Below are 21,763 nucleotides of genomic sequence, written 5' to 3'. Positions count from 1 at the left end.
CTGTCAACAAGAAGAAGAACCGGAGGAATCCCTAAAAGTCTGCCTGTCTTCTCCCACACCATCGCGGGTACCTCAGCTCTCCTGTGCCAAACAGGTAACCAGCACTACACGTGGCAATAGCATGACTAAATCTCCCAGAGGGGGAAGGGGGGGAGAACATGTGCTTCATACAGTATGGGTGCCACTGGTAATTATAAACTAAGAGCAAAGAAGCTGGAATCCCAGCTTTCTGACTCAACAGGCTCAATGAGCAAGTTGTTATCTATGTTACTACAGACTTCAAGTATAAGCAAAGCTGCTTTGTGATGGTAACTCAGCCTCCTGCCCTGGCATAAAAGAGAAAACCGTAAGAAGACAGTATTAATTACACCTCTTTCAGTTTAATAATAATATCCTTAACTGCCTGCTTATGTTTTGATGAGATAATGACCTGCAAGTTTATCTTTTATCCTTGGCCATTCCCTGTTTGGAACCAGGTGTTACATTGTGTAGGATCGCTTAATTGTTTCCTTAAGTTTTGGGCAGGTCAGCACTGCATCCTCAAACATTCCAAGAAGCAATAAATATTTGGAGCTTCTAAACAAACATACTCTGTAGCACATGTATCCCAGCAATGATTTACTATTCCACCCCTTTGTTTAGTCTGACACCATTAATACAAGTGGGTTAGTTAAAAGGGAAGTGACATATCTTCAGTATGTCATACTTTTGTTAGATCATTTGTTTTTAAGGTAGAGGATGAGACATGGGAGGGGTTTCATTTCCTCTTGCCCTTTTGCTGTGTAATGAACGCAAATTTACAGTAAAAGCCACTCATTATTTCCCCCATTATGTGACAGGGTGCACAACAGGTAAGAGAAAACACTTGATTGACAAGCACTCCCCCATTCAGACGCCTCAATGTAAGGAACATTCACCTCAACCCTTAGGCTCCCCTTATGAGATACACTGTAATACAATATCTAAACTTCCTCTTTGGGATTACTCAGACATTTTTCAAATTATTAGTTGTGTAACTCTAACAGGCATGTCAACTCACTGGTAGACTGCAATTTTTGGCCCATAACCCCTAAATCTCAATGATTTTGGAACAGAAAGGTTGCCATAGTGCCAATCATTTGCGCACTTCAGTTTTGGCACATGTGGATCAGGGCCCTTGGGTTCTAAAGAAATGACCATAAAGTATTTGTATCAGACCTAGTAAACAAGTCATAATGGACTTTTAACAAAGCTTTGGAACTTTCCATGTAACACATTCTCTTGCATTTTTAATTTTACATTGTAGGTATGGTTTAGATTTTAGATCTTTCTACCAAAAGCTTATCCCCAAATGTCAACTAACAGGTAACAGGCAATTTATTTGAACAGAGAAGGGATTGGGGAAAAAAAAGTGCCTGGGATGGCCTTGATCCATTGGCTCATTGACCTGCAGGGGTAGTGGCTGAAGAGGCAGAAGACACTGTCACAGGGACTTTCAGATGACCACACCCTGTAAAATAGGGAGCATTGCATGGATCAATTCCTTAAGGGAAGACGTGAGTGCTCCTGAAAGCTTGCACACTTTATAATCATCAGTTATCCATTAAAGATATCACTTTTACCTTATGTTTTGTTTAGGATTACAAAAGCCTTTTTTCTGTCTACTATAACAGCTAACCTGCTACCATCCTCTGTGTCAATTAAGCAGAAAGAAAAAGTCCAGATGAGCATCGCTTGGCAGCACACGTTTGATAAAATATGTCTTGGAACAGTTTTATCTATCTATATAAATTAATTGCGGAAACACCCCATCATTTTATCAATAGCATAGTTTATTATAAATGTGTATAAAACTGGTGTATGAAACTGAAATTAAATACCAAATTATTGGTATATTTGACATTTACAATTGTATTTTTAATTACAGCATTATATAACATACAGTATAGGGAGCCAGAATCCTTGGGTACATATTAATCATTGTATGACATGTATATATGAAGCTCCAATTGTGAGACCCACGGTTTAAAGAATATAATCTTTGGATCAGGAGTAACAGCTAATGTTTGGTTGTAAACTGAGCTTATCAAGTGTCTGCCTGTAACGTAAGATTCCAAATCATCAGTTTCATCATAACATAACATCATAAGCAGGCTTGATAGTAATTAAGCCAGTACCAACTATATGGCCAATCTCTTGCTTCTGACATTAACGTGGTAGCTATTACTCTGCAATGAGCTTTGGGGAGAACCTAGTTTTAACTATGAGGCTTTGGCGCCGTTAGCGACCACACTGAAACCACGACGTTCATCTTGTTCCCTGGCAGTCCTTTACTCCTTCTGTCTGTTACGCCGGTGCTGCCCGCAGACCAGACTCGTCCCTTATACTGAGGTGGGGACGTATATGTGCACGCACCTGCAGCAGAAGGATCGTGTCCGGAGTGTGGTGTTTTGGCGTTGCCAGGCCAGGTGGCAATAGGTGTAGCAATACTTGCCGGTACAGGTAAGGAAGAGACGTAGTCGTTGCCGTTAGCCAAGGTCAGAGAGAGAGAAGATCCGGGAGGTCGAGGTCCAAGCTGTGGTCGAGGGACGTGAGAAGCAGCGAGGTCAAGTGGGAGCCGGGGTCCAGAGCCAGAGAGGGAAGTCTGCCAAGCCGGGTCGCAACCTGAATAAACGAAGAGCAAAGGGAGAGCAAGAATAGATGTCCGCAAGTAGAGACTATGTCGAGCAATGTGAGAGAGGCAAGACAGGTACTATATATTGCGGCTTACCAATAGGGAACGGAGGCAGTCCTGGAGGAACATGAGGAGCTGTCCTGGATTGGTTCCTATGATAGGCAGCCAGGTGGGGAGCTTTAGGGTTAAGCAGCAGCCTGTGTGAGAGTTAGGGGCGTGGTTTCACTGCTAGTGCAGTGAATAAATTATCCTTGCCCAGCGAGCACTCTGTAAAGTCGGAGAGAGCGCGCCCGGGACCAGAGGGAGCCGCCAGAGCCCTGAGAGACCGCGGGGCGGTGTTTGTCTGTCGGGAACGAGGGGTGCTCCCCCGCACAGCAGGAGCAGGTTGGGAGAGTTGAGGGAGCCGTCTCACGGCAGCGGGTCATTCGGAGTTAAGGAGGGGTCGCGCTGTGAGTGCCGCGAGCCCCGCATCCTTACACTATCCAAACTGCGGCTGCAGGGGCCATCTTGGTCACTGGAGTCCTGCCTATAAAGAGGCAGGACTTCCTCCAGGATATTACCAGAGCATAGTTCCTGTCTGGATCCTGTGTTCCTGATGATCTTCACCCTGCCTTGTTTTCAGCCTGTGACCCCGACCTTGCTCAAGCACGATATCTCCTACAAGACTCTACGTACCTCCGCAAAGAGGTTCTATGCTAGGAACATCAATCCAAGTTCGATGGCCATCCCAGAGTGAAGAAAACATCTGAATATTTATCACACACGTACTAGTGGCTGGAGATTCTGAGTGCTCAAACCAAGGTACACAGAGCTCTTCCCTGTGGATTACTCCTACCACTGCCAATCCCTAACCAGTCTTGGAACTATTTGCCAATGGACTTTTATTATTGAACTGCACCCTTCTCAAGGCATGACTACTGGTGGTTGATCGCTTTACTAAGCAGGCTCATTTTGCTGAGTTTGCACGAAACTCATTAAAACATGACTCTTCTCGAGAATCTCCATTCTCGAGAATTCCCCCCTGCCGTTCTTCCATCCTCTATCTTGCCCTCTGGGGTCCCTGTGGAAGGAATATTTGCCTCAAGCTACCCTTAGCCCAGCCCGGTCCTAAGTACATTGGTCCTTATAAAATTTTGAAGCAAATCAACCCTGTAGCCTTCAAATTTGAACTCTCTGTCAGCCTAAGATTACCGTCTGTTTTTCATGTGTCTCTCCTCAAACCATACATTCAAAATTCCTTCTCTTCCCCTCTCTCCCCTTCCAGCTCTGTGATAGTGGAAGGTTAGGAGGAATTTGAGAGACAACGGATTTTGGACTACCAGAGTTCTCATGGCAAACTCCAATATCTTGTGCATTGGAAGGAGTACGGCTTGAGGAAAGATCTTGGGTGGATTCCAAGGACATCCACGCCCCTTCGATTGTCTGGGGTTTTCACAGAAAATTGCCCCTCAAGCCTGCCTTGGATCGCCCCGAGGTCGCTCCGGAGGGGGGCTACTATGACGATTTGGCGCTGTCAGTGCCCACACTGAAGCCACAATGTTCACTCACACTGAGACTGCAGGGGCCATCTTGGTCACTGGTGTCCTGCCTATAAAGAGGCAGGACTTCTTACAGGATTTTGCCAAAGACTAATTCATGTTTATTTCTGTCTGACTTCTTTGTTCCTGGTGATCTTCACCCTGCCTTGTTTCCAGCTTGTGACCCCGATCCTGCCCCTCTGCATGACCATTGCCTGTGACCCCGACCTTGCGCCTCTCCCGCCTGCCTCGACCATTCTATTCTCGATTCAGGACTCTATCTCTCGGTTCATGTCAGTGATATAGATATATCCTACCTCAGCCTTGTGGGTCAATTCCTGTTTAGAGATGAGCATAGGGGATTTTAGTAATTTGTTTGTTTTGTAAATTTTAAGTCGTCGCGGTTGTAATAATCAATAATTTTTTATTTTTTTGAATTATTGGTTTTGTGAGCTCTGACTCACTTTAGTGTGTCGTTAGGTAGGGGTGAGTTCACTCCACTTAGTGGGATAATTGGCATCCCAGGCTATTTTAGCTACTATAATTACTTTGAGTGCAGTCAACTGGGTTCTTTTCGTTATCCTAGAATTAACGTGTTGTGCTATATATATCTTTAACCCTTTGCACCTCAGTTTACAATTCAAATGGTATTGGGTTGAGCGTTGAGTTATCTCTTCAGTTAACCTCCTGTACACATAATATTTCACATGCTCATATATCCCAAATGAAGCATCACATTTTAACGATAAAAAGAGCTCGGAGGAGAGATCCCAAAGTAAAAATTAAATGCTAAAGAAATCCAACAGTATTAGACTCGATCTCTGTTATTCTGTGTAGCAGCTCTTGTAGTATGAGCTAAACCAGCTGCTGGGTAGCACCACTGTTCACACGTGTAGTCCCCTTTCCCTGTCTTACTTTAAAAGCAGATCACTGGCACTTCCTGGTTGTCTGTTCAATGTTTCTTGTGCACTGTATCAGGGACTTAACCCTGTCTAAATTAGGCTTCAATAGAAAGCCTCTAGTGGTCTGAGGAATCCAGTAGGGAGGTGGTTAAGTGCTTAAAGACAATTAACCAGTCTTCACCTGGCTAATCAGACCTATAGAAAAACCTCTGACAGAGAGACTCTTGAGCACACAGGACTGTGTGCTGCCAGCAAGACACCAGGGACCAGACCTTTATTCCAGGGTGTAGCGAACAACGTGGCGTCAAATGATGCCGCGAGGTTATGTGACGTCACGTTGCTATGGCAAGTTTGCGTCCCCCTGGGTTAAGGCAAAGGGGCAGTTTATTAAAAAAACTTTCTAATTGTCCAAACCTTTTCATTTAAATGGGGGGATTGCTACATTTTAAACCCTTGGGTATGGCGAAAAAGATGGGAAAACAGCTGTATTCTGTGGTGGCGCTGTGCAGACTCCTCTGCCAATGAGAAGGTTAAACCTCCCATCTTCCTGATTATTGAATGCATAGTTATCTCCTGTTGTTAGTGGGGATTATAAACGGCCTGTGGGGCGTCACAGCCTGTACCACACACTATTTTTTCAGAGGACAATCTCTGCCCTGCTAAGTGTAAATTGTAACATTTTCCATTCCGTCATATATGCAACTACCTGACATTTGTCCGAAGTTTTATTACAACCGGTGATGAAAGAAAATGGTATAATATATGCTGATACAAAGGTGAGAGGTTAAAGTACATTTTGTTCCACGTAACAGATGGAGTAGCCATACAAGTACAGTTTTGCTTCAGTCTGTGATACTCAAGTGCATTCTAGAACAATTGTACTGTTGTCATTGGTTGGACCCATTTTGCATTTTGTTGTTCTGCTGTAGCATTCTTGCTTTTTCCCCCTTATGTTTGCGCTACTGCACAACGTGCTTCCAGAAGAAATGACATTGACTATGGCAAGTGCTTATTTTAATTAAATGTTTTGGGGGGGATTTAAACACAAAGGCTTTGTTTTAATAGAAGGTCAAACATTGTGGTGACCGGATGGGAGAAAGTGCTCAGCTACTGGAAGATACAGTAGCAGACGTACTGTACTGTATTTGGAGGGTTTTATTACCTGAATTGTACTTTGCTTCTCCCAAAATGAACCAAATGCAAAAACAGTAATAAAACCCTTAGCTCTGAAAACAAACAGTTCATTAGTATTGTAAACACTCCACATCCCATTCATTTATGGATCTCTTTATTCTGTTTTGTTCATTAAAAAAAAACTCCTAAGTGGAGGAAAAGTGTATTTGTCTTTGTTATTATGTCCTTATTCCTATGTGAATTGCCCCCCGCGACAGTATTGAAAAGATTGGTTGGAGAAAACCGTACAGTAGAAGCATAGCATTTGTCATCAGATTAGAACCACTTGGCTCCCCAAGTCTGACCATTTCCCTCTCACTTGTAAGATCGCCGACCTTATGTGATCATTGGCTTTCTTTCAAATAGGGTCTGAGGTTTGGTGGGCAAACAGATGACAACAATTTGCAAGTCAGTTATGTCTTTTTATTTATTTTAAAGGCCATTGATGTATATTTCTTTCTCCCCCTCTTTCAGTGGTTTGTAATCCCTAGAGGTATTGGTGATATTATAAAGATAAGCAGTTATTCAGAAATGGCTATGCATGGGAGCAGCGCTGCATCAAATAGAGTAATCAGTGGTGTTTTTGTATGGAAAACGATGCCTGAACCGTAATCATAGGAATTACAGTTACAGCAAAACTGCAATTAAACAAATCATCTTTAAACAAAGGAATGTGATAGAGAAGAGCAATTACCCACTGTAATTTAGAATTTCAACCCCATTCCTAATAATGTCATAATTTCTACAGTATCTGGTGTTTTTTTGTTCATTCATAGAATAAGGTCTCCTCGAAAAATTGCCCACAATCCGAGGCTGTGAATGGCTGTGGAAGATGATTGTCGGTTTACACTGCACTTATATTTTACAGTATGCTTTTTCATTTATTGAAATGTCGTGTAGCTGAGCGTTTATATGTAATAACGATCCAAAGCATAGTAATGAAATGAAAAGGAGCCACTTCAAAAAGCCATGTCATGATTCTTACAGGGCTGCTAAGGAAAGCGGATATTTTGTCAAAGTAGAGCGCGGTTATTGCTTCTTTAAAATGTGATGTGAAACAATCTGCAAATATTCTGTATGGAAAACAAATACCCATTTCTTTCAGCAGGTTTCGACTACAGAGCTGTGGCTGGGACCTATGAGACTGACGCAGGATCCTATCCAGGTAGTAATAATACCCATGAATCTGTACCACTCATTAATGCACACTGCACTGTCTTTGTGGTGTTAGGCACTAGAGGGGTTAATAATGTTATCATAAGTTTGTGGAAGATTTCATTAAAAATAAATAGCTTTCCAGACTGTTATAGTCTGCGCTGAGCTGGCAGGAAAAATATTTAGCAAGCACCATATTCCCGTGCGTTTGTGTGGAAGTAGCCTTTTTATTTGTGTTTGCAGAAAATCCCAGTGCCCTACATTGTGTCCCACCTGTGCGAACGTTGCAAGATATGTATTTTTTTGTTTTAACAAGCATTAATCATTCATCCCAGCATTTTGTTGGAGAGCTCTGCTGATGCTTGCTTTTTCAGTTGGTGTTTTATGATGCTGGGAATGTCTTGTCATTTATCTTTTTATACATGAATGTAAATGCAAATCATTAAACACAGTTGCTGCAGAAAGAGAATGCCAGTAAGTCGTTTCTGGTAGCCTCGGATAGAAGTGCTTGTTAGTATTTAGCATGGTGTAGAAGAGCTTCAAACAAAGTGCCTTTGATTTAGTATTTCCCACATTGTTACTGTCCTTGCCCTGTGTCTCTGTGCCCTTAATGGGTATAAGTGCTGTTGGACGCCACTTTCCATTTATTGGAATGGTTCATATCATGTAAAACTGTGGAGCGCACTTTCCCCCACTCCCTGGGAAATTTGGCTAGTACTACGTATGTGGTTCGTTACCTGCGGCTCACAGGAGGCCTGAGCCTCTGCTGCTGGGAGCCTGGGATGTGCCTGAGTTGTTAATCGGTAGTGCTTCCACCTGTACGGGATCCTACAATGTGGGATAACCCTGGACCCCATGCAATAAAAACACACGTGGCTAAGAGTAACAGTTTTACTACATGCAAAAGAATAGCAGACACACACAGTCCCACCAACCAGGCCACGCACGGCTGTACTCTCCAATAATCCCCTCCAAATTCACTCACATGGGTGTGATAATCCCTCAACGTCCTGAGGCCCTTGGGTACCCAACCACCCTGGTGCCCCCAAGTAGCAATTCCCACCCCAATTCCCATCACAGTTGGTGAACTTGTCGAGATGAGGTACCTGCCGGGTGCTCCAACACCTGGTTGAGCTGAATACTGTAAGGTAGGATCCACGGATCCAGCGATGTCATCCATGAAGCCTCCGCCTCTAGGTTGGGTGGTGTCCCGCGTGGACGGTTCCACCATGAAGAATGTCTCTGTATGTTTTGGTATGATGATCCGGTCCTGGATCCCCATGGGCCAGGTCGCAGCTGTGTCCTGGCTATTCCCTCACTCTTGAGCTTCAGGATATGGTCCCTATCTATGGGGGTCCCTGCAGCAGCCACAAGCTATCACAGTGAGTCAGGGCCTAGCTGGGGCCTAGGGGATCTCTTGCCTAGTGCAGTGGTCACAGACGCCCTGCACCTACACAACCTACCCTAACCTTGTCCCAGCTCAGACTGGCATGCTCCAAGCGTGCAAATAGTATCTATATCTCTGAGCAGGAGAATCCAGCCACTCTATTGGCTGCTGCAGCCCATGTGGTCCGTCGTCCTAGTGCATATTGGGGGCTGTAGTCCCCTGCGAAAACACTCTCTCTGAAGGCCGCATCGCGCGCCTACTCTGCGCATGCGCGATCAAGATGGCGGTGCCCTGCAAGGTGGAGCACCGATCAAGTTGCCTGCAGCAACCTCCCCACGCTCTCCCCAGCCTCCGCTGCCAGACGCAGCTGAAGCCAGAGGTAGTGGGCAGACGTGGGACCAGTGAGGAACCTAGGCTCTAACTGTACAGTTACCAATTGATTGATGTAGGACTGTGGCAAAGTTTGCATCCTTTTATATGTTATGTGCACAATGTAATTTTAAAGTTGTTCCATAAAGGTGTATGGTGAAAACCCAGAAAAAAAGGAGGGAAACAAACGGTGTAGTATATTGAGGAAACTTAAAAAAAAATGCAAAACAAAAACTAATTAGATTGCACTTACTGTTAATCAAAGTGTCTGGAAGAGGCACGTAATGTTATCTTTATTAATGAATCAATCTTTGATGGTAGCAGGAATCGATATGTGGGGAGGGGGATGGATTATATCCAAACGCTCTCCGATGGATCTTAATGCAGTGGATGTGAACCAGAAGGCCGTGGAATCCTCAAAAGTGAAAGGGTCAGATATCTCTCCAAAGAACGATGGATGGATGAGCAAACATAGTGAAATACCATTTTATAAAATAAAAAAAAAAGCAAAAATACAAATGGAGACGCACTCACATACACTCCGTCTAAAAATAGTGTTTAGACCACAATTGGTCAGACAGAACTTGACGCAGCCTCAGAGCCAGTGGTGGATTTCCATTACGTCCGATAGGCCCGGGCCTAGGGTGGCAAATATTTTGGGCAGCATACAGAGGCCTCACACTGTCCCCCACTGATTACCGGGGGAGAGCGTGGGGCCTCTGTAAAGGTCTCTTACCTTCTCCTTCGCGCCACCCTCCTCCTTCTGCAGCGTCGCGGCGTCAAATAACGCTGGAACGTGGCATAACGATGCGCAGCCATGACAACATGACGTTACATGGTGTTCATGGTGTTGCGTTGTCATTGAAACACTTCATCACATGATGTTGCGGTGTCCTTTGACGCTGCAGAAGGAGGAGGGCGGTGGTGCAGGAGCAGAGGAGGCCTGGGGTAAGTGCCTAAGGGCGGCGACATTTTAAACCCACCACTGCCCAGCGCTGAACCAGCATGGATGGCCAAGTTTTTTCTGACCCATTGTGGTCTAATGCTATTTTAAAACGGAGAGCATGTGAGTGTATCTCCACTAGTATTTTTGCTTTTTTTATCTTATAAAATGATATTACACCGTGTTTGCTTTTCCATGGCTACTTTCATTGCAGAGGTGTAGCTCACTATTGAGGATTCCACAGCCTTCCAGAAGTGCTCACAATATATCAAATTAACAAAAAAGCTTTTGAAATCTATGGTAACCTTGGTGAAGTTTGGGTAAAAAGGCTAAAATATTTGCCCTTAACCTTTCAATATTTACATACTGGAATGCACATTGTATGCACAGTAAAATTCTGAGAAAATATGTGTTTCTATTCTGGTGTTCTCAAAATAAATGCATTTACATTTCATTTATTAGTTATACAGTATTATCATTGGCAACAGTATTACAATATAATATTACTTATGTGTGTTACCTATATTAGAATTGATGTTGAATACAGTATATTTCACTCTAAATATTGCAAATCCATTCAATCATTGCTGAGATTATAAGTAAGATTGGGAAAATTAAACTTGTTCTTAATATTAATCTGTGTTTTAGACAATTTTCAGTTAATTTCTCTGTGGGCAAATTGAAATATATACATAAATTCAGGTCAGATATTGAATTTCATCTTGACGTTCTTTGCTGTTGAATAAGATTAGGTTAAGCATTCACTTAAAAAAACAAACAAAAAAAAACCCATGTGAAAGCATTGCAGCTTCAATCAGACCTTTTTTATCACAGACAAAAGAAGCAGCTGAAATTTGGTGCTCATCGCAACAGTCACTTGTTGCTGAGGTTTTTCATCCTCTGTTCCAGGGAACTCATGGACTGTGTTCTAGATTGCCACGGGGTTCACAAAAAAGCAGAAATGTTACTTTTCCAGGCACCATCTTTATTTGGTATATTTGTATTTAGAACTCAATATTTGCATGCTCTTGCATTGGTTGTTTCTTTGGTTGGTCTAGCTAAGCTACATTCCCATAAAGCCTGAAGACTTGTTTTTATTGTGTTCTGCGGTTCTTAAAAGCTTGAAAACCACTAGATTGTTAAAATGCTTAGACAGGCACTTAGTTCACCAAAACATCTACAAAATTAAAATATTGAAACATTTATATTTTTTCAGGCATTTTAGTTTAAAAATTACACCTTCCTCAGGACTGCCAGAAGCCGCCTATATAAGTGATAATTATAGTGTACAAAACAAAAATCTGCTGCCAAAGGCAAACCTCAATTTCTCAGTGGGCCACGGGACCCAGAGTGACACCACCGTTCATAGTCCTGCCTTCTAACTTAGGCTAAGATTATACTACTTACTGTACTTGCACTCGCGCAATGGACCGCATAGACTCGCGCACACTCCCGAGCGATGTGTGAACTGAGCAGGGAAGGCGTAGCAAACGCGTCACAAAGCTGGTTCGCCCTCATTAGCTAAACCGCTCACGTGACGCGGGCGTCATTCGGCCGCGCTTGACAAGTCATACATTTTTGTCTTTTCAAAACGTGGTCGTGTCATCGCGCTCCGTCGTGCACGCACAGTAGGGGCGGCCTCATAGGGATTATGCCATTTGTCCTTGCCGCATACGCACCATCGCACGGAGTATAATCTCAGCCTAAAGAGGAATCACTACAAAACTAGTAGTGCAAAAAGGTGTTGAGACATAACAAAATAAAATAACATAAAGGTTAAAATTATTGGGTACAAAAAATCGCATTGGTAACAGGCACCCTTAAGATAACTAACACATAGAATATAGCAATGCTATCACTGTGTTACAATAACTTGCTAAATACAATGTACACTGTGACTGTAACATGTTTACGCTGGGTACGGCTTTATGTTAAAGCAGCAGTCCAAGGTGCCGGTTTTTAAAAAAAAACTTTTTTCCCCTTTAATATGTGCATCAATACAATCCACACAATGATAAGTAATTAGCTGTCGCCGATCGATCCGTTCTCCTGTGATCGAACGGTGAAGATTCTGCAACGTTCTGTGGGGAAGATCATGTGACCAGGCAGTCAGTAGATACAATTGATGCACTGCTGGAGAGAGGGCAGGGCTCAAAAAGGGGTCTGCCAGAGCCTGTTTCAGAAGAGGATGTGACTTTATAAATGGTTGCTATAGAAATAAAAAAAAATGCCTGTTACATTATAATACATTACAAATGTAACTCGGAGTTGTTTTAAAAAAAAATGCTACAAGTATTTTCTCAGGCAAAAAGAATAGTCCTTGTCATGGGAGAGGGGGTTTGGCCTGCTATTAAAGAGGTTACACCCCATTTGGCCACCCCCTGCTCTCACCTGGGAGGCGAAGGGTTAACTGGAATTATGTCCAGTACTGTAGTTATGCCCCTGCTTCAGCACCAACTGTGTATCCCCCTGTGAATATGTATTTTTCCCATTCCAGTGTCTGCACCAACACATACACTGGGATCTATGCGGGAGGGAGGGGTTAATAGTTAGGAAGTGATTATAGCCCTTTGTTCCATTTTCCCACCTTTGCAGGCTCCATTTTGCAGCTTCCATAGGTCGCCGTTGCAGCTCAATACGATCCTATGGGGATTCCGGCGATTTGGGCCCATTTTCATAGAAGACCTGCATGTGGCGCCCGAGAGGAGGAGCGGTGGTTCCCCATTGTAAGTCAATGGAGCCATTCATTTCAATGGGGATTCCTCGACGCCGACCTCCAGGAACGGGTTGGCAGCCATCCAAACCGCAAACCGCAGAAGCGGATACAATATCCAAAAAAGAGCTTTTGATCACACTAGGTCAAGTTCAAATACAATTGGCATGGGAAACTTAGGTTCTAGGGCACCCAGGAATAAAATTCTTTTTGCCCCTAGACCCTAGGAACCCCCACACTCGACCACCACCAGGTCCGAGAATTAAGGAGCCCCGTAAAGGGTCGCGCTCGCAACGAGGGTCGCGCCATTGACTCTAATGGTAGCGGAGGTCCCATTGAATCCTATTGCAGTGCCAGCCCATGCATTTCCTATGGAGGCGCCGGCCATATTGATTCTAATGGAGGAAAGCCGCGTGGCTTTGAAACGGCTAAGTCCGAAAGTGTATAAAGTGTAAACCTATATCTCCGGTTCTGTGAGTACCAGAGGGCTGGGATTTTGGTCGCATGTAGTCACTGCTCCGGCATGACTGCATGGCCATTTCCAGCCCTCTCTGATCAACCAGACGGAGTATGGGCAAATGTGAAAATTGTGATTTCCCCATTGACTTCAATGGCGGAGTTGCTCCATTGAAAGCCTATAGCGGCAGAGCCCATTGATTTCAATGGAAGAGTGAAATGCAGTGATTTCTTTTAGCTTATAGCGGAGAATCCTGCATTAAAGTTAATAGGGGATTTTAACTTGTTTTTTGTATCTCCGGTTCTGGGGGTCGTGGATGGCTGATATTTGGCCACTATGGCAAAGGTCCTCCGGCATGAGGACCTGGCAAATTTCAGCCCGCTCAGACCCACAGAACGGATTATTTTAATATTTGTAGATATTAAAGAATATACTGTTTTGCAAGGCTGATATAAAAGCCCGGGAAAGTTACTGGCTCTGCTTTATGTTAATAATCAGGAGGGCGACCCTTTGTCTACAACAGCCCCCCTGATCATGACTTGACCACTCTGATTGTGTACAATAGGGCGGAGAAACGCAGAGCCTGAGTGGTCTGTAAGTGCCATAATTCACACATATAGACAAAAGGGTTTCCTGACCAGATACAAGTCTGGTAGACTTTTAGGCGCCCAATGTTAGGGTATGGGGCTGAAACTCCATATAAACGAGTGTAAGCCCTATACCCAGTGTCTTTTCGTGATGTCTTCATTTGAACCTGTATTGCTGAATGAATTGCCAATCCTGTACCTGATTGCTTCATTGTCCAACCCCTAAGTAAGTGCTATTTCTTGTCTGTTATCTGTATCATCTTGTGTTCTCCTTCTTTAAGGAATAAACTATATTTATTATATCTAAGTCGTGTTCAATTCAACCCAGATATTTTGTGTATATTATAACCTATCACTAGCTACCGTGACAGTCCTCCTTGGCGCTGGAGCTTGGATTGATTATGCTGTTTTTCTCCGATGAATATAAAGAGAGATACAGTGGTGCTTCAATAAAGTGTTTTTATATATTTGTTTGTTATTATTCACCTTAAAGTGCACCCAACTGAGTCTTACTGGACATCTCTTATACGAAATCTTCTTATAGTGAGATAGTATAAATCCTAGTGTTCTACACTGGCGACACACTTTATTCGAGCTCGGCTAGTCCCACGAATTCGGGTATACTCGGGTGTATTGAGGTTTGTGACTGTTTTCTGCCCGAGTGCATTGCGTTATTTTCCAGGCAGGGATTGAAGCATTTTATTCCCGCTGGCTGCAATACTGCACAGTATATATATATATATATACTGCATTACAATTCATGAATTTATGCCATCTGGTAGACACGCGAAGCATTGCAGCCTATTAAATCCTAATCATTATCATTTAACAGATCAGCCGCCCGTCAGCCAGGCATGAACCATGGCTGGGAAGGCAAACGCAACTGGGCTTGTCTGAGGTGAGGAGCGGCGCATTCCAGGTATCTGCCAGGTACATACTGGGTATTTGCTCGAATAAAGTGTGTCGCAGCAGTATATAATGTAATATCCCTTTTCACCTCTTAGAGCAGGCCTGCACAACTCCAGTCCTCGAGGGCTGCAAACAGGCCAGGTTTTCAGGATATCCCTATATCAGCACAGCTGGCTCAATTAGTGGCTCAGACATACTGAGCCACTAATTGAGCCAGCTGTGCCGAGGTAGGGATATCCTAAAAACCTGGCCTGTTTGCGGCCCTCGAGGACTGGAGTTGTGCAGGCCTGTCTTAGAGGTAGTGTTAACAAATAATGTCTATACTGTCAATCCCTCTAAGGTGGTGAAGAAGTGCCACAATACACAGATGTATCCCTTGTAACCCTCATTAACACTTGTGTATATATATGCAGTGCAAGGGTATAAACACTTAATTAGGAAACTCTACCTAAATCAATGAGATAATGCCAAAGTACTAAGAGATAATACAGCTCAATCCCCTTATAACGCTGTTCTTGTGGTCCAAAGAATCACATTGCGCTATAAGTGGACCGCGTCAGAAATAATGTACAATTGACTGCATTGTACAAAAAAGTATTTAAGATACCAATAATCGTGTTGTAAAGTATTCATAAATATGAAAAATTAGCACGATTTGCCTGCACTTGATTGATCAACACTACCAGCTGACATATGACGTCACTGGACGCGCACAGCTTTAAATTCTTCACGTCGCAGATGAGATGACACTCCCGGAAGAAGCCCGTAGTGGCGAAACAGCTGTCGGAGGTGCCTGACGGGCATCCAGTTCATTGGCTTACTTTGCCTGATGTCTCTCACACTCTCACACTGTAGCTTGTATTTGCTTATGGTGGGCATTTGAGCTCTTGCAGCACTTTGGAAGGAATCCTGGAGCAGAGGCGTAGGAGATTGAATGGTGATATGAATTTTGACTTTTATTTGGAACATTTTCTCACCTTGTATACTCCTTAATACCTACTACCCTGCATTCAGATTTATCATCATCATACTGGGAGCAGGATTTCTGTTCCTCAGCTGCATTACTTTATTCCACTCTTCCCCTCCATTTGGTTACATGTGTAGTACTATCTGTACAGGTTTTTGGGGGGGTTGTGTGTAACTGTGTGAGATGACGCTTTATTTCTATCTTTCATGGTCTGGTTTTCATTACCTGAAGTAATAGTTTTCCTGCACCTTCCATTAGGGGGGTATGTGTTTCGATTTGTATCTCATACTCCATGTGCGGTTAGATTTCTTTATGTGGTTTATTTTACCTTCCATGTTTTGTCTTTTGTGTTAATACTGATACTCAGGTTGCTCTCATTTTGAGCATGTCCTCATTGTGAGGCAATATTGAGGTATACCTTTGGTTCTATCTTTCTACCTCATTACCATTTACCCCTCATGTGGCTTTTTAGGGGACCGGATGGTCATTATTCTATGCGGGATATTTGGATTCCCGTTGCGAGTATTAGGATCCTCTCTCCCCTTTTTCCGTTTTACAACTAGGATTGCCATTGGTTCTGGGGTTATTATACATTTTGTGACAGTGATCGGTGTTTTCGACTGTGTTATCCCCGTTTGTTTTTATATATATGTTATTTTTCTCTTTGTCTTTTTTGTGTTTCAATATATTTTTTTCCCATAGCACCGCCATTTACCGCTATTTTGGTATATTTGTGGCTTTTTGATCATATTCCCATTATATTGATTTTTGATGCGGTTATGTTTGTATATATATATATATAATCAGAGTTACTTATCTTATTTCCTAATTGTGGAAATGTGTGGAAAAACTGATGATATGAGATGATCATACAATCCTCATGCGTGATATGAAATAGAAATTACAAAAAACCTTAGGACCATACCGTTATAAAAATCTTTACTCTAATAAAACATAGACCACAAACAATTGGAAATACACTCAGGAGAATATTGAGAAAACAATTTTGGCTTTCATATACTTGCTCAACATTTTTAACTACAGTATACAAGTGAATTTAAGGTTTCTCCCGGGACAGATGCAGGCTTCTTTTCAGATATGAAGTGGAAATGAGCTTAGGACTCTGGGCCAGTTGGTAGATGTGAACAATGGTATGTTCTTGACGTTCCAAGAACTGAAAGAACAAATTGGACTGCTTCAAACACATCACTTTCCTTATATACTGTACAAGTAATGCATTATTGCAAGAGTATGGAAAGCTATACATCAGATCTATTGGGACTAGATGTTTTTGATGTTTTTTTTAAGGATGCAAATAGTACCAACTATTCTATTTCAGATTTATATGATTGGATTAGGGACAACTACTATGGGAAGGATCTAAGAAAAATGTTCACTAGATGGGAAAAAGATTTCCCAGGAATTGATGGCGTTGATCTGTTACTCGAAGGGTCAACTCGGTTAGGAAAATTATAATTTCTGAGGAGTGGAGAGAGATGCAATATAAGATACTGCACAGGGCCTATAATGCTTATATCAATTATAAGGGGATAGAGAAATCTAAAAAAATAAGTGCCCCAAGTGCTCCCAGGAAAGAGCGGATTTAAAACAATGTTTGTGGGATTGTCTGGTTATTTCTGATTTTGGGGATAAAGTTCTGCAGTATATACAAGAAGTTATTGGGGTAACTACAATAAAAGAGCCCTTAGCCCTGCTGTTTGTGAATATGGAAAGTTGGAAAGAGGTCAATGGGAACAATATCCCAAGGTTAGCAGAGATTGTCTTGCTAGCAGCATGGAAAACAGTGGTGGTGAAATGGATAAAGCCTGAACCCCCCACTTTAGATAGTTTAAACGATTATCTGAATAAATTGATGATGACAAATTAGAAGCTGAGATGAGAAAGAAAAAAAAACAAGAAAATAAGCCATAATGGGTGGACTTGTTCAATAATCATTGCCTTTAAACTTCAAATCGGAAGATTATATTGAAGAAAATATATTGCTACTGGATTTTCATCATCCTTCCAAAGCCCTTTTTTAAATGTCTCTCTTTGGCGTACTTGATATTGCTTTTGTGACCAGTAAAGCGACGTTTAAATAACCTCGTTGTTTGCCTACATATACATTACTGCAAAGATATTTAAGAATATAGACACAGCGTGTAGTCAAACAAATGAGGTAGTGTCTAATCTTTGTACTTTTTACCTGTGTATGGATGATTAACGGTATTACCAGCTGCCAGTGAATTGCGTGTGTACCACATTTCCTACACATGTAAGAACTGACTTTGTTAGAAAAAGGGTTGCCTACATTTTTATATTTAATCGACAGGATCAGCACATATCGCAGATCTTATATTTTTATTGGTTTGATACTCTCTGAAATCGGATTGTCATGATGATGTGATAGTGGTGCCTGACCATGTTTTCACTACATTAGATGCTGCAGTGTATATTTGTACATATGATGTTCTACCCTGGTTTCTATAGTCACTGATTACCTGCTAGCCTTCATCAATGCTTTATTTAAAGTCTCCCGCAGGTAACCGATATCATGAAATCTCCGGGTAATTTCGTGCAGTTTATTCTCTTGGTCTGTATTCAGCATTTTTTACCATATGTGAAGGAAACGACTGGACATATGGGAATCATTGTTTCTTCCTTTTGTTGGCAGATTATGTAGAATTTTAGCTCCTGGTCATAACTCACGCATTTTTTGTAGCTACAATACATTTTGATTAAGATCGATCATGTGCAGGAACAGGAACGCTCATAAGTATATAATTCTTGGTATAATTATGTACTTTAGCCAACAATGGCATTCAAACAAGTTACTACACCTTCACATGACAGCGCCATCACTTTCAGGCTACCCCTCCCAAAAGGTTCATTTATAAGGAGTGTCAGACCCTGTATACAAACCAACTGCTCCTTTATTTTCTTCTTGACCTCTCCTCAGCTTCTGATACCGTTGACCATCCTCTACTCCTACACATTCTTCACTCTCTTGGGATCTGTGGTACTGCCCTTTCCTGGTTCTCCTCTTACGTTTCTCACCTTTCCTTCTTTGTCTCTTATGCCAACTCTTCCTCAACCTCTATGAATCTGTCTATAGGTGTACCTCAAGGCTCGGTCTTCGGTCCTTACTCTCTATATACACTCTCGCTTTGTGACCTCATTGGCTCCTTTGGATTCACCTATCATCGCTAAGATGATGATACACTACTATATTTATCTACACCTGATCTTAAATGGCGATGCACTTCATATAAAAAGGGGTGGACTGCTTTAAGATAAAATCAATTTATTGGCCCATGGCGAACCTCAAATGTGGGGAAAAGGTTTAACTCTAACGTGTTTCAAGCCTCTCCTGGTGCTTTAACAAAGAGTGAATAACCTGAGACACCCCTGTCTATTAAGTAGCCACCAAGGAAGTGAAGTCCCGCCTTCGGTGCTGCCATAAAAGCCTCTGCACAGAAACCCAGGTAAGGGGCAGCACCAGATTAAAGGGCGGTCTGGCACTTTCATGGACTGACAACCGAAAAGGGGCGCGAAAACAAGAGATAACTGATGAAAATTAGCTGCAACCGAGTTTATTACGCCGTCGCACTGGCTTATAGGCCATACGTTAGGTACCATGTAGTATTGTAGACACGGTGAGGCAGCTGTAGTCAGCACAGCAGTTAGTGGCTGGCGTGGGATTACTGTATTTTGCTTCTACTTCCTAGAGTTTTGCCTTGGGCCCCGCTTTTGCCCTGTGCCTCACCGCGCTGCGGGGATAGAAGGGGTGGTTGTTACACCACTGTGAAACAATGTTGAAAAAAAACAAAAAAAAATTTATCCTTCAATATGCCTCATAAGGCCGCGTTTATAGTGCCGGCGACGCAACCGATGACGTCACCCGTCGCCATTGGCGAAAGTTGAACTTGAAGTTTGAGTGACCTCGCTGGTGACAAGGCCAATGACGTCACCAAGGGGAGGGCAGGGCAGAGTACAATAGGCGCTCTGTGATTGGTTTAGAGACAGTCACTTGTGGCGACTGTCTCTCCCAAAATCAAATAACACTGACTACAACATTTTTGGTCGCTCCGTCGCCGTCACGCATACTATAAGCGCATGCGATGGATTCAATGTATTTGTTTTGGCGTGACATCGCGTTGCCGTCGCCAGGCACTATAAGCGCAGCCATAGAAGTTGTCTGGTTCTGAAAATCACAAGAAAACTATTTGCTGTTTTTAAAAAAAAATAGAACATAAACCCGAATCTGCTTTGGCCAGTGGAAGTGGATCAGTAAGTATGTACTGTATGTATATATGTATGTATGTACAGTATGTATATCTTTCTCACAGTCAGGATAAAGGTTTTAGATCTTACCGCACTCCTTATAGATAATTATAGTCTGTGCAGTTTTTCTTTGTAAGGTGCAGGCAGTTGAAGAGCGGCCAGGATCCCACTTCTGCCACCTAGTTAAACTTGGAGCTGGATATCTTCAGCTGCTGCACTATTCTAATAAAGTCTTACACCAGACGTTATAGCATAAACTAAGTGGTTTATTTGCAGGTTGCAAACGCACAACGTTTCAGGGATCTCCCTTCCTCAGGTGCAATATTTATGAGAACAGTGCGGCAAGAAGATATCCAGCTTCAAGTATATCTTTATTTATTTATATAGCACCATCTATGTACATCGCGTTTCACAGCAGCAATACACGTGACACAATAATATAACACATAAAGGGAATAAGCGCTCCAGACATAAAAGTAACTTTAGGAAAAGGAGTCTCTGCCCTGAAGAGCTTGCAATCTAAGTGGAAAGTAGGAAGAACGTACAGAGATAGAAGGAGGGTGTTCTGGTAAGTGGGTCTGCAAGGGGCCAAAGTTAATGTATGCGGTTTATAGTATCAGCCATAGATCTATCCCTATGCTTTGTTAAAGAGATGTCTTTTAAGATGTAGTGTCAGAGGGTGCAAATAGGAAAGGTTTTTGATGTGAACTGAGAAGTGGAGAAGGAAGGAGAGATATATGAATGGAGTTAGAGGAATAATGAGGTTGGTAGAACGAAACGTGAGGTCAGAGCAAATATAACTTTTTTCCCTGCGCCCCCTGCCGGCAGTTCCCCTCTCTCCGCGCTGCGCCACCCCCCCCTCTTACTTCGGCATCGGCATCATGGCGTTATGTTGCCATGGCAATGTGACCTCACATGACATTGCGGCGTTATTTGACCCCGTGTTGCCATGGCGACGCATCTAAGAAGCTGCCGGAGCCAAGGTGAGTGCAGTTTATAGAGGCCTTCGCCGCTTCCCCGGGCACTTAATTTAAGTGCCTTCGGGAAGTGCACGGGGCCCCTGTAAACCCTGCGCCCCCCACAGACAGGGGGGCACGCCTCCCAGTTTGTGCACCGCTGACATAAAGAATACTCACACCGTTTTTTTAACCGAAAATCAAATTTCACGTAAAACAAATCTGACGTCCGCAACAAATTAGATTCAGAAGATGGGTGTCTATAATCCATGTGCGACTGTCCTCAAACCCACCCACGGCTCCTACATCAATTTTATCCTAACAATGTTTTAGTGCACCCTTGGAAAAACAGAGAAAATCTGTATAGTGTGTAACGGGTTTCCCCTCCCCCCCCCCCCCCCCCCCCCCCACCCAAACGCAGATAGGGTCTCCTAGGGGAAATGCTACTCTGGTTACAAGGCATAATAGTGTGGTGCACCTGCTGTCTTACAGGACTCCTGGGTCTCCCACTTGATGGTATTATGGGGAAGGTCAGGACAGGCTTCTGGGGACATACCCAGTATGTACTCACTCTTTCAGTGCCTTCATCTATTGCAGGCCCCAGGATATGGGGTGGAATCCCTGGAATAGAACGTCCCACTCAGGGATGAGAGATTCCAGTCTCACAACCGCTTCTTTATAAATCAGGAACACTTTATTGCACCAACAGCATACACTGGAACAGCATACACAGCAGTACAGGAACACAGGTACACAGTAACACAGGAGTTCTCCTTCAGGTTGACCCTGGC

At 43.0% G+C, this 21,763-nt stretch overlaps 1 protein-coding gene across 4 annotated transcripts in view; it reads left to right on the top strand.

The window, feature by feature from the left end:
- PDE8B (phosphodiesterase 8B) overlaps positions 1–21,763 on the top strand; it is a 323,957-nt gene that overhangs the window by 162,384 nt on the left and 139,810 nt on the right. For 2 of the 4 annotated variants that reach the window (XM_075591122.1, XM_075591105.1), the window contains exon 2: positions 7,354–7,410. In XM_075591122.1, coding sequence (XP_075447237.1) covers positions 7,354–7,410 — 57 coding nt within the window. Of the gene's footprint in view, positions 1–7,350; positions 7,411–21,763 lie in introns of all 4 variants that reach the window. The other 2 variants (XM_075591112.1, XM_075591098.1) reach the window with 1 other exon arrangement.

This window comes from Ascaphus truei, chromosome 1 (assembly GCF_040206685.1).
Source record: "Ascaphus truei isolate aAscTru1 chromosome 1, aAscTru1.hap1, whole genome shotgun sequence".
Classification (NCBI taxonomy): Eukaryota; Metazoa; Chordata; class Amphibia; order Anura; family Ascaphidae; genus Ascaphus; species Ascaphus truei.
The sequence above is the reverse complement of the archived record's forward strand: the minus strand, read 5'-3'. Positions and strand labels throughout refer to the sequence as shown.